Source organism: Bidens hawaiensis, unplaced genomic scaffold (assembly GCF_021521415.1).
Source record: "Bidens hawaiensis isolate Kalapana, Puna unplaced genomic scaffold, B.hawaiensis_p1.1 tig00020749_1, whole genome shotgun sequence".
Lineage (NCBI taxonomy): Eukaryota > Viridiplantae > Streptophyta > Magnoliopsida > Asterales > Asteraceae > Bidens > Bidens hawaiensis.
In genome coordinates this window covers 29,663-42,323 of record NW_027493186.1, presented here as the reverse complement: position 1 = coordinate 42,323, position 12,661 = coordinate 29,663, and the positions used below count along the sequence as shown (strand labels likewise).

Here is a 12,661-nt window from a genome sequence, read left to right as displayed (position 1 = left end):
ATATCACACTTAATCAAATACTTAAAGCAAGAACAAAATGCAGGGAATTCTTGTGATTTTATTGATGAATTAAAGTGCATACATTGAAGAAGGGAAAGACACCTACTTATAGACTGAAAATAACAAGAAGTACGCAACAGATCCTAGAAACTAGGACTTCCTAACCATATACCCGCTAGGAGACTTATTCACACAATAAAGCACGTGCATGTAAAACAAAATATGCGAACTACTAGATCAAGAATTCCCTGAATGAACTAAGTTTGAATCAGTCTTTATCACCCTGCCTTGATTCATACTCCATAACTTCGAGCATGTGATGATAATAGACATACTTCTCTCCAGCCAGTGACTTTGTTAACATATCTGCCCATTGATTGTGTGTACTACAATACTCCAGAATTACTTGCTTCTGTATGACCATCTCCCTGGTAAAGTGATATTTTAGTTCAATATGCTTTGATCTGTTGTGCATGGCTGGGTTCTTAGAAAGACTGATAGTGGACCTATTATCACAGTAAATAGTTGTATGCTCCATTTGTTTGAAACCAAGATCTTCCAAAATCCTCCTTAACCAGATTGCTTCACAAGCAGCTGTAGCTGATACGTATTCAGCTTCAGTGCTTGATAAGACAACTGTGTGTTGCTTTTTTGAACTCCATGCAACTGCTGCACATCCTAGAGAAAAAACATAGGCCGAGAGACTTTTTCGATTATCCACATCTCTTGACCAGTCACTATCGCTATGGCATACTAGCTGAATTGCCTTAGTTTTCCTGTACCATATGCCAAATTTGATAGTGCTACCCACATACCTGAGAATCCTTCGTGTGGCACCCATATGTATCTTGGAAGGACTTTGCATAAATCGTGACACTTGACTCACAGCATAGGCCAAATATGGCCTGGAGTGAGTCAAGTAAATGGGTCCTCCAATCAAGCTTCTGTATTGTTCTTCATTGACTTTATTGCTTCATCATTAATAAGCAGCTTCACATTGCAATTCATGGGAGTAATTTCATCTTTGTTGCTTTCCATACCAAACCTATGTAAAAGTGTGTTTGTATACTTTTCTTGGAACAAGAAAATACCTTCACTTGTCTGCTTTACTTCCAGCCCCAAAAATTATTGTAGCAGCCCCATATCAGTCATTTCAAATGATTGTTTCATCCCATCTTTAAAATCTCTGATCATACTAATACAAGAGGCAGCATAGATAATATCATCTACATATAGACAAATATAAATAATATCACTTGTACTTGTTTGCTTGACATAGAGTGTTGGTTCATTATGGCTCCTTTTATAACCATTTTCAAGAAAGTACACATGGGAGGTGGTTATGTTGGGTCTGCTAGTTATGGTTCTGCTGGAAGAGGATACGGTGGTACGGGTAGTTATGGGAATGTTTCGAGAGAATATGCTGGTTATGGAGGATACGGATTGGGAGGTTATTATGGAGAGGCAGGAGGTTTAGGAGCCGGCGGGGCCGGTGATGGTGATAATGATGATTTTGATGAGGAGCAGTAGTTGTTGATGGGAAGAAGAGGTAGTAGAGGTATATACTGCAAGTATTGGGAAACCACCATGGTCTCAGTAGGTAGAGAGGTTGCCCCACAAGATTGATTCTAAGTTGAAACCATCATTGGAGAGTCCGCCTGCTGTGGAGTTGAAAGAGCTCCCGAGACACCTCAAGTATGTGTTTTTGGGAGAAGGGGAGACTTTGCCGTCCATCATCGCCTCAAATTTGAAAGAAAATCAAGAGAAGGCGTTGGTGGAAGTCCTGAAAGAGCACAAGGCGGCTATTTGTTGGACGATAGCATATTTGAGAGGGATCAGTCCATCCATCGTCATGCACAAGATCATCACCGATCCCGAGGTAAAACCCTCTCATGATGCACAAAGACGGGTAAATCCAAACATGCGGGAGGTTGTGAAGAAGGAGGTTTTGAAGTGGTTGGATGCGGCCATCATCTTCCCGATTTCTGATAGCACATGGGTGAGTCCAACACAAACGGTTCCGAAGAAGGCGGGCATCCAAATAACTCGTAATGAGAAAGGTGAGGAAATTTCCACCAGACCGGTAACCGGGTGGCGAATTTGTGTTGATTATAGAAAGCTAAATGCGGAAACATCCAAAGACCATTTTCCTATGCCGTGCATTAACCAAATCATCGAGAAACTTGCAGGTCAGAAATTTTATTGCTTTCTAGATGTGTAACACCGTGAAAATACCCCATCTAGTTTTGGGCAAAAAATGTTAAAATTATAAGTTAAAGGACTAAAAGTGTAAATTCTAAAAGTTAAATGACTGAAAATGAAAATTTTGGGCTTTTAGACCCATCGCGCTACGCGATTGTCCTCTGACTAACTTCATCGCGCTACACGACAGAGAATCACACAATTCAAGAAAAAGGGGGGCGACACGCTACGCGACGGCCAAACTCAACTGGTCCATCGCGCTACGTGATGACCAAGTTAAGTAACCCGGGACACGTGGCCAACCACGTGTCAACACGTGGCAGCCTCTGGTAAATTGCGGCGTCGTGCTACGCGACGGCCTTGGGGAAAAGGCCATCACGCTACGCGATGGTCTGCAAAACTCACTTATAAAAGGGCAGCTACTGGTTCAAGCCATTTCATCCCATTTTCACCTTAGTTTTCACATAGTTAACCTTGGTAAGCGTGCAAGGAAGTTCCGAGGTGTCGAGGGCTGTTTTTGCGAAGAGACGAGGAGTCGTAACACTGTTTAACGAGCTGTTGATTGTATAGACGAAGAATAAGCCGAACCGCTGCTGATTTCTTAGCTCTTAAGTTCCATCAAGCCGATTAAGGTAGGATTAAGGTTAAGTTACTTTACTAGTTACTTTAAATACATAAGATATAGCTTAGTTAAGGGTATAGTCGTTAAACTGTAATTATTTTCCAAGTGATGTTTTATAAAGCAAAGACGTTGCTTCCACGTGAAGTAATGTTATCAAAACTATTATTTTGACGGGCATGTAGTAACTGGAAGGGGGGGTATCATTAGTAGACTCTTCTTGCCTAAGGAAAGCAATTCGTACAAATTCCAATCAACCGCGGGACCCGTTTGCTTATCTGGAGAAGTTTGCCAACGTGATATCCTTCATTAGGCCAAAGCGTGCTATTCCAAACGTCATATGTAAATTCAAAGTATTTTTATAAAAACGACTATAACTGTACTAAGCTTAGGTCAGACTTAAGAGTCTGCTGATCATACCTCGAGTCTGCTGAACTGAATCAGATAATAAGTCTGCTGATCAGACCTTGAGTCTGCTGAATTAAAACAGACTTAAAGTCTGCTGAATAGTATCACTAGATACTTATGCATGCCTATTATGAATATAGGTTGTTAAGCATACTGAGAAGAGGAGTTTGATATTATCCACTAATATATGAGGTGAACACGTTAACCTTTTACTGTCTGAATTGATTTTACTCTTGTAATAAACAGGTTGTTTATTACAAAGGGTCTGATAAATGTTTGCATGAGATAAAATCTCTAAAATCGTTATAATACAAAATAGATAATAAAAAGCAACTCAGACCGAATACACATGTGTCTGAATCCAAACATAACTGATAATTGGCATACAAAACCAAGTCAGTCATAACCGGTTCTCCAACAGGGTTATATAGCCTAGGGGAAAGTTGTCTCCGAACAGGGGCTATATACTCGGGGAACCTTTGAATTGTGTGTGTAGGGCAGTGGTACAAATCCCGGGAATGGACAGGCATTCCTGCTGAGTTTGTGAAACAGAAAACTATGTTTGTATTTAACGACTGTTATAAATGTTTTATTGAGTCAACGTTTCACCAGCATATAGCTGATGTGTTTTTCCACCCTTGCAGGTAACTAGATGATGGTATATGAAATACAAGGATTGGAGTCATAGAAGATCGCTCGAGATGGCTCGTTTTTGAATATTAACAAATCCTTGTATTGTTAATATCATAATTTTGTAAACCTGAAACTCGGGTATTTAATTCCCGAGAAATTTTGATAATGTAAATTAATATTTTAATATTTAAAGACTTCCGCTAAAATGAACCTACAACTCTGATATATTTATAAAACAGGTACCAACTGATGGTCACACTTCCAGGCCCTGGATTGGGGTGTGACAAGATGGCTATTCGGGGTACGATCAGATTGCGATTCACCCCGATGACCAACCTAAGACCACTTTAATGTGTCCATATGGTACTTTCGCATTTAGGCGAATGCCTTTTGGTTTGTGTAATGTCCCGGCCACCTTTCAAAGGTGTATGATGAGTATCTTTCAGATATAGTTGGGGATTCACTCAAAATTTTTATGGATGATTTTTTGATTTTTGGTTCATATTTTGAAAAATGCTTAAATGAATTAACTAAGGTTGTAAAAAGATGTGTGGAAACGAATTTGGTCTTAAGTTGGGAGAAAAGCCATTTCATGGTTCAAGAAGGGACGGTATTGGTGCATGTCATCTCAAGTAGGGGGATTGAGGTTATCCGGGCTAAAATCCAAGTCATATCTAATTTACCACCACCTACTAATGTGAAGGGGATAAGGGCATTTTTGGTTCAGGCCGGTTTTTACCGACGGTTCATTAAGAATTTCAGTGTCATAACTAAATAGTTGTGTAATTTTCTTTTAAAAGATATGCCATTTGTTTTTAATGAAGAATGTCTTAATGCTTTTCACGTGCTAAAAAAATTGGTTGAAGCCCTGATCTTGTTGTCACCTGATTGGTCACTTCCTTTTGAGATTATGTGTGACGCAAATGACTACGCGGCTGGGGCTGTGTTGGGTCAACAGGTGGATAAGAAGCCCATTGCATATACTACGCAAGCAAAACCCTTTCCGATGCTCAAGTTAATTATACCACTACGGAAAAGGAGTTGCTTGTGGTAGTGTATGCATTAGATAAGTTTAGATCTTACATTTGCGGGACCAATTTTATTGTGTTTTCAGATCATAGCACAGTCAATTACTTGGTGGAGAAGAAAGACGCAAATACGCGCTTGATCAAATGGATTTTACTGCTCTGGGAGTTTGATATGGAGATCTGTAACAAGAAGGAGAGTGAGAACGTGGTAGTGGATCACTTGTCGAGATTAGTAGGACAAGAAGAGGAGAAAGATGAGAGGGCCATTAATGAATCATTCCCGGATGAGCAATTGTTTTCTGTTTCAACTTACCATGGTATGCTGACATTATTAATTTTCTTGTTGCAGATACAATTTTGGAGTTTTGGCCAAGGAGTAAGAAGCAACACTTTCTCTCTCAGGTAAAGCATTATGTGTGGAAAGAGCCGGACCTATTCAAGGTTGGAGCTGACCAAGCGATGAGGCGTTGCATACCGGAGGAAGAGGTTAGGAGTGTCTTGCATCATGCCCACTCGTTAGCTTGTGGAGGCCATTTTAGCAGTCAAAAAACAGGGCATCGCGTGCTTGCATGTGGATTCTATTGGCCTACCATCTTTAAAGATGCAGCAGCGTTTGTTAAAAATTGTGTTAGATGCCAACAAATGGGTGGCATCTCAAAAAGGGACGAGATGCCCATGCAACCGAACCTCGTTGTGTACATCTTTGATGTTTGGGGGATGGATTTGATGGTCCCGTTTCCTAATTGCTAATTTTTATATCTTAGTGGCGGTCGATTATGTGTCTAAATGGGTAGAAACAATCGCCACCATGACAAACGACCATACCGTTGTTTGTAAGTTTGTCCAGTCTTACAAATTTTCATGATTTGGTACCCCTCGCATTATCATTAGTGATAGGGATTCCCATTTAAAAATTTTTAATTTTGGCAAACTACTTAAACGGTATAGCGTAAACCACTGCATAGCCACTCCATGTCATCATCAAACGAGTGGGCAAGTGAAGGTTTCTAATAGGCAAATCAAAGAGATTTTACAAAAAATGGTAAGACCCAATTGTAAAGATTGGTCAAACAAATTAAATGATGCTTTATGGGCTGACCGGACTGCTTATAAGACGCCTATTGGAACCACCCCTTATCAGTTGGTTTATGGTAAAGGGTGTCATTTACTTGTTGAGCTAGCCCATCATGCGTTATGAGCCATTAAGAATATTAACCTAGACTATGAGTGTGCAGGTAAGCAGAGGAAGTTGAACATATGTGAGCTAAAAGAGTTGAGAGATGAGGCATATGAGTCTGCATCCGCGTACAAAGAGAAGATGAAGAGAGTTCACGATGCCAAGTTGAGGAGAAAGATGTTTGAAGAAGGATAACGAGTATGGCTGTATAACTCGAGGGTGAAACTTTTCCTTGGAAAACTGAAGAGCAAGTGGACAAGACCTTATCAAGTTAAGCGGGTTGGCCAGTTTGGAGAGGTCGAGATTGAGGATTTCGATGATCATCTGAGACAAGTGGTGAATGGGCATCGTTTGAAGCCGTATTTGGAAGATGCAGATCTGAACAAGGAGATACACGAGTCGGAAGTTTGCTTCTGGTGGACGAGCCGACTTATTCAGTTGATTGAGAAGAACTAAGGAATGTCGAGCTGTAGATTCAATTCAAGGTTAACTGGGAGGCAACCCGGCATTTTTAAGTTGTATTTTTGTATATTTAGTCTAATTAGTTTAAGTGATTTACTCAAACGTGTAGTGCTAAGCAAGGACTGAGTGTGGGGAAGCGGCATTGTTGGTCATCATCAAGAAGCATTGGGAAGTGAGATTGTCGCTAGAGGGAGCCCCAGGTACATATTTGTTGGGTATACGGCGACCGAAGTTGGTGATGAGGGAAGATAACCCAAGAAATGTAAAAGATAGATATTTTTTAACACCAAAAATTGTCTGTGAAAAGGCACCTTCGCGCTACGCAAAGATTTTTTGAGAGTGTCCTTCGCGCGACGAGAAGGACAAAAAGTCAAACATTTAAATATTTCTTCGTGCGACGGGAAGGAAAGCATTTTCACAAGTTTGCGCTACGCGAAGTTTTAAATTCTAGAAATTTCTTTTTTGTCGTTAGTGCGGCGCGAAGTTCTTCTTCTTCGCGCGACGTGAAGTATTTTAGATCTGCAAATAAAAATAATAAGTTAACCGACACCCCATATCACAATCAGATGTTATCTTATCACCATATCCCTTTCGTATCATAAAATCCGGCCACCACCACTCCGTCATCGTCGCCGGCCGCCGCCACTGCCGCCACCACCACCACTAACCTTTCCCTTTTTGCACTATTTTGCTCTACTCTAATTCAAAGGTATGTTCGTATTTTCAATTAAATCAGTTCGTGCATACGGTAGGATTTGATTTCAGTTTGTTTATTGTGTGTGGTTATCATGTTGATAGTGGATATCAGTTTGATGAAATTAGTATGGGTGACGGGTTTGTTTGTAAAATTATTAGGTGTTTGATGTCGGGATTAATCGGGTTTTGTCACCAGATTGTTTAAGTTTGAGCCCGGATTTTGAATGTGTTGTGAAAGTTTTGGGTCATCGGAGTTATTTTCGGTGAAGTTTTTATAAAAATTGTGGAATTTTGTTGAAAGATTGTTGGTCGGCTCATTGGGTTTTGAAAACTTTGTGACTTGTGTGCGCATTTTTGTTAACATATTATCGCTAAAAAAATTTTACAAAGTTTTTGGGTTGACTTTCATGATAGTGACGGGTTTGACAAATTGAGAGAGCGGGAATTATGTTTTTGATTGAAACGGGCTTATCGTGAAAAAAAAATGTTTTGCACGTGCGTTTTGAGGACTTTTTAAACTTTTTAGAGTCTTATTAAGTTAAAAAAATTAATTAAAAAATCACAAAAATATTTTTATTTTATTACTTAGTGTATACTTTATTTTATTTTACTTAGTTTTATTTTATTTTTAGTTTTAGTTTACTTTATTATTGGGGACAATCGCGACCCAAATACTATACGGTTGTCACCCGAGGCTTGTCTTGACATAAACTAATTGTTTGAATTTATTTGCAGATGTCAAGGAAACAATCAAAAAAGCAACAAACGTTTTATTATTCTTCTTAGCAGTATACGCGGGCTCCGATTTTCTAGGAGGTTGACGATATAACTGTTCATAGAGTTGTGGTCACTGACATCACCGGTGGAGAAGATGATTACCATATTATCCTACGGTTCCGTATAAATACTCCGGAGAGGGAGATTTTTGAACGGATTCGTAATGTGGAGTTGTTGAGACATCGTACGTTTGACTGGGGTTGTTAGCCACGCTGGGACAGGTGGAGAGAGCTAATAACTACTTGGGTGCGCGCTAGGCTGATGTGTTATAGTTTCGTGAGACTCAATATGAGAAGTTAGTTTATGAGTTCTATTCGACATTCTGACATCATATTGGGAACTTTGACGAGTCACACAGAGTAAGTTTTTCTTTGGGGAGGCAGTTGTATGAGATGTCTGTGTCGCATTTTCCGGTTGTTGCATGTTTATATGGTGAGGATGAGGTTGAGAGTCCGGCGTTCAGAGAGAGTATTCAGGGTTTCACTATTGGTTCCCGTCCTCATTGGATATTAACTGCTAGATTGGGTACTTTCTTGAGTACCATTGTTGATGGGGAGCGCTCGAGCAATGCAGCTTCTTCTACGATTCGTGATCCGGTGTACAGGTAAATTCACTGACTTATTGCTTCCACTTTCGTAGGCCATCAGTCGAGTCACGATAAGTGCAGTAATTTAGATCTGTTATGTTTGATGGGGACTGTTAGAGGAGAGAATGTGAACATGGCTACTTTGTTATTGAATTCTTTGGGTAGAGGAGGTCGCAGGGCTTACACGGTTGCGATGAGGTTGTCTTTGGGGCCCATGATTACGAGGATGGCCCAGTATTTGGGGGTTTTTAGGAAATATTCGGTGGAGTATTTTAGTGAGGGACCCGATACGGAGGTTGTTGGTCTTAATGATGCCCAGAATGAGGGCATTTGCACTTATGATAAGCCACCGCAGTTGGTTTCGGTGAGAGGTAGCAGTCAGGGTAGTTCTAGACGGAAATGTGTGGAGAGGCCACTTGCCCAACCATGTCAGAGACCACAATGACAGTGGAGCCCGCCGCCCGCACATCACCAGCACCCGCAGCCTATGACCGTGGATTACGTGTTTGAGCGACAGTTACAAATGCATGATGAGTTACAAGGTTATAGGAATGAGTTTCATAAGTACCTGGAAGAGACGAGAGGGTATTTTTTTCGGACCATGCTTGACCATTGGATCATTCTGTTTCCTGGTTCTTTGCAACCACCACCGCATGATGCGGGTGGCTATGGTGACATGGGAGGTGGTTATGTTGGGTCTGCTTGTGACACCTCGCTCTTCCACGTTAACACCGTCAACCCAACTCCATTATATCGCACGTCACGCATAACATTTACATGAGTTAGTAACAAGTCACACACATGAGTCCTATTGTAAGCATTAGTGATTAATGTCGAACCGGTTACGTTAATAACTTGTATGATTTAATTATTGCATGGTAAGTGATTATGTGTTAAATGTTTTCCCATATTATAATTAGTTATTAAAAGTCTAGTGTAAAACAAAAATTTAAGCTCCTCGCGCGTCTCGTAGCCCAAGGCCTCATCCTACGCGCGGCTCGGGGGACGACCAGGTCGGGAAAATTTCTTTATAACCTATTTTTTCAAACCCTAATCACCCCATAACCCCTTTCAGCTGTCATTAGACGAAAAATATGAGTTCTAGGGTCACTTTGGGAGCTTGTGGGTGATTAGGAAGATTAGGAGTCATCAACATCATTGTATGATCGTTAATTGTAAGTGTTTCATCGATAATAACTCGTTTACGTGCTTGTCTAGTGTTCGTGTTGAAAACCCCTAATAAGATATGAAATATTTCTGTAATATGGAGGTTTTATGATGGTTGTAATGATGTTGGTTCGTTTATTGGTGTGGTAGAACATTAGGGTTGTCGTATACATGATTATTGATCGATCTTTGTTGAAATCAGAATGCTGACAGCTTTGTACTCGCTTATTGTTTTGACTGTAACTTGATGACAAATGATACTATTTAATATATTCTTGATTCTAGGATATAGTTCATTGAGAATAGTTTCCAGAAAGTTATGAATTGTAATTTTTGAATATACAGAAGATAGGTTTTATGATTTTACAAGATTGCATATCTAATCTAATTTGGGAAGATGTTTTCTGGTCTAACTTCCCAACATCATAACTTGAGATTGACAAAGCCAAATGGGTTAGTTCCACTTCTGGAACTTAGAATTATGAATTTATGAGACAACCCAATTGACCTTGCATAATTTAGATAAATGAATTGATAGAACCATGAAAAATACTTTTTGTTGCGCAATCTACTAAACTGTTTGTACCTATCGGAAATGATTAAATTATTGTGAGATTTTTATACAGGATAAAAATATAATAAAAATTTTTAAAGAAACCTAATCCATTTATTCTACTGTGATAAATTTTGTAGAATTTATCTTTGAGTTTTGCATAGTTAATAAAATCAGTTTGTACATGCTAAAATCTGTCTCATGAACTGAATGATTATAAGTTAAGTTGTAAGATGAATACTTGGTTGCTTTGCCATGATATAATGTGTGGATACATGTTAGGACTTTTTGGTATATTTGACATTACTCATTATCACCAACGAGTCGTCGGGTCAAGTTTGTGTTTGTGTGTGGGTCCATATGTGAGTTTTAGAGTCATGTGTTATTGAACACACTCTCATAGCTTAAACACTTGTACTAGGTAAAAGTTAACGAGTCAAGTGCATACATTTGGTTTGAGAAAAGTCCATTACATGTCACCAGGTGAGTTCATGCTTTTTCCTAGTTGTTTTCTCGATTGAAAATAACAAAACTATTTTCGTATACTTGTTTTCTGGATTGAAAACAACAAAACATTTTCCTTCATTGTTTTCTGGATTGAAAACATGGACATACTTACATACTGGTTTTCTGGATGAAAACGCAGCGACTTACTTGTTTTCTGGATTGAAAACATGGACATACTTACATATTGGTTTTCTGAATGAAAACGCAACGACTTACTTTGCATTTATGTATTTCTTATATATCACAAGGGTATACTAGATGCCCTCATATCACTTAAAGTCCTTACATACCTTTAACCATTAGGATGGGATCGCGGGGAAATTTAAGTAGTACTACTGGGTTTGACAAACCCCAACTGCTATAACTCGAATGGAGGTCGGACGGGTGTAAATTGTCCTAACATACATCGCCAACGTTTTGTGATAGACCTGGTAAGAAGGCATACAGACAGTCAGCTTCGGTTCAAACATCTAGTAGCTTGTAAATGGGTTAGCTACCCTGGTATATTTGAAAAGTGCTAAATCTACGTATACAACTGATGCTACGTATACTATCTATACTATATATATTACTTTTTACTACAACTTATGAACTCACCAACCTCGTGTTGACCCTTGAGTATTTATACTTGCCCAGGTTGCTAGATGTGCTAAGGAGCGGGTTGCATTGCATATGTCAGGAGTCACACTCGTCGCATGAACTTTTATTTCACATTTTTTATACAAGATGGGTTGCACGTGTTCATACACATGGTTTATTGTTTATCTTAAAACACTTACTTTAACGCTTCCGCAACACTTTTATATTGTCGGTTTGGATTTTATTTTCTCAAGTTTGAATGAGACTTAAATAAATGTTATGAATACTTTAATTTGGTTGTTTGGTATAATGAATGAACTAGATCTTGGTATGTCACACGCCTCGTGGTATAACTCTGTTAGTCGAAATTTGGGGGTGTGACACTACTGGTTATGGTTCTGCTGGAAGAGGATACGGTGGTACGGGTAGTTACGGGAATGTTTCGGGAGAAAATGTTGGTTATGAAGGATACAGATTGAGAGGTTATTATGGAGAGGCAGGAAGTTTAGGAGCCAACCCCACCGATATTGTGGGTTTTATTTTCATTTTTCCTTTATTTATGTTTTTATTCTATGGCCTATACTAATATTTTTATTATTATTATTTTGCTTAATGGGAAAATGAATCGTACGGTTCGTTTGGGTAAATTAAAATGGACTTATTTATTTGGGTGGTTGCTTGTATATTGTTGTTGTAGTTGAACTTTGTGGGTGTAGTTCACTATAAACCCTCACGAGACCATACTCGTCCGCCCGGGCGACCGAGGGGTTTAAAGAGTTTGTTTCATACGCTAAATACAATCGTGATTCCTACGAAAGTGATTTAGGTCTTTTAACATTTTTTTACCCGTTTAACAAATTTTATTATGAAATTTATTAAAACTCGGTTGGTAATTTAAAATTAACGGTTTTGCAAGCAGTTTAAAAGACCTATTTTTAATACTTGTGAGAAGCGTTCTTTTACATGTTTGAGAGTTTTCGGATTTCGTTTTGAGAGTTAAAGAGTTCAGCTTACCAAGAGCATCATCGAGGACACGAGAGTTGCACATGAGTGCTTTATTTCTTATCATGTGATTTCATTTTCATAATCTTCTTTGTTTTGCTAGTTTTCGTGTTAAGGGTGTAATTGTATTGGTGTATAATAAATACCCATCACATTAAGCCCAGTTTTAAAATTGCTTAAGTAAATTTTAACCCCATCCCTATTAATGTTCTTTTTAATTGCTAAATTTTAAACATTTAAGGACAATGTTGCCTCAAGTGTGGGG

General features: G+C 39.0%; 1 protein-coding gene across 1 annotated transcript; it reads left to right on the top strand.

Annotated features, from left to right (window-relative positions):
* The first annotated feature begins 1,329 nt into the window (after nucleotides 1-1,329).
* LOC143561599 (uncharacterized) lies at nucleotides 1,330-5,640 on the top strand. The gene is made up of 4 exons (XM_077049634.1): nucleotides 1,330-1,526; nucleotides 1,654-2,189; nucleotides 4,977-5,207; nucleotides 5,240-5,640. Exons 1-4 carry the CDS (start codon nucleotides 1,330-1,332, stop codon nucleotides 5,638-5,640), a joined length of 1,365 nt encoding a protein of 454 aa, XP_076905749.1.
* The last annotated feature ends 7,021 nt before the right edge of the window (nucleotides 5,641-12,661 follow it).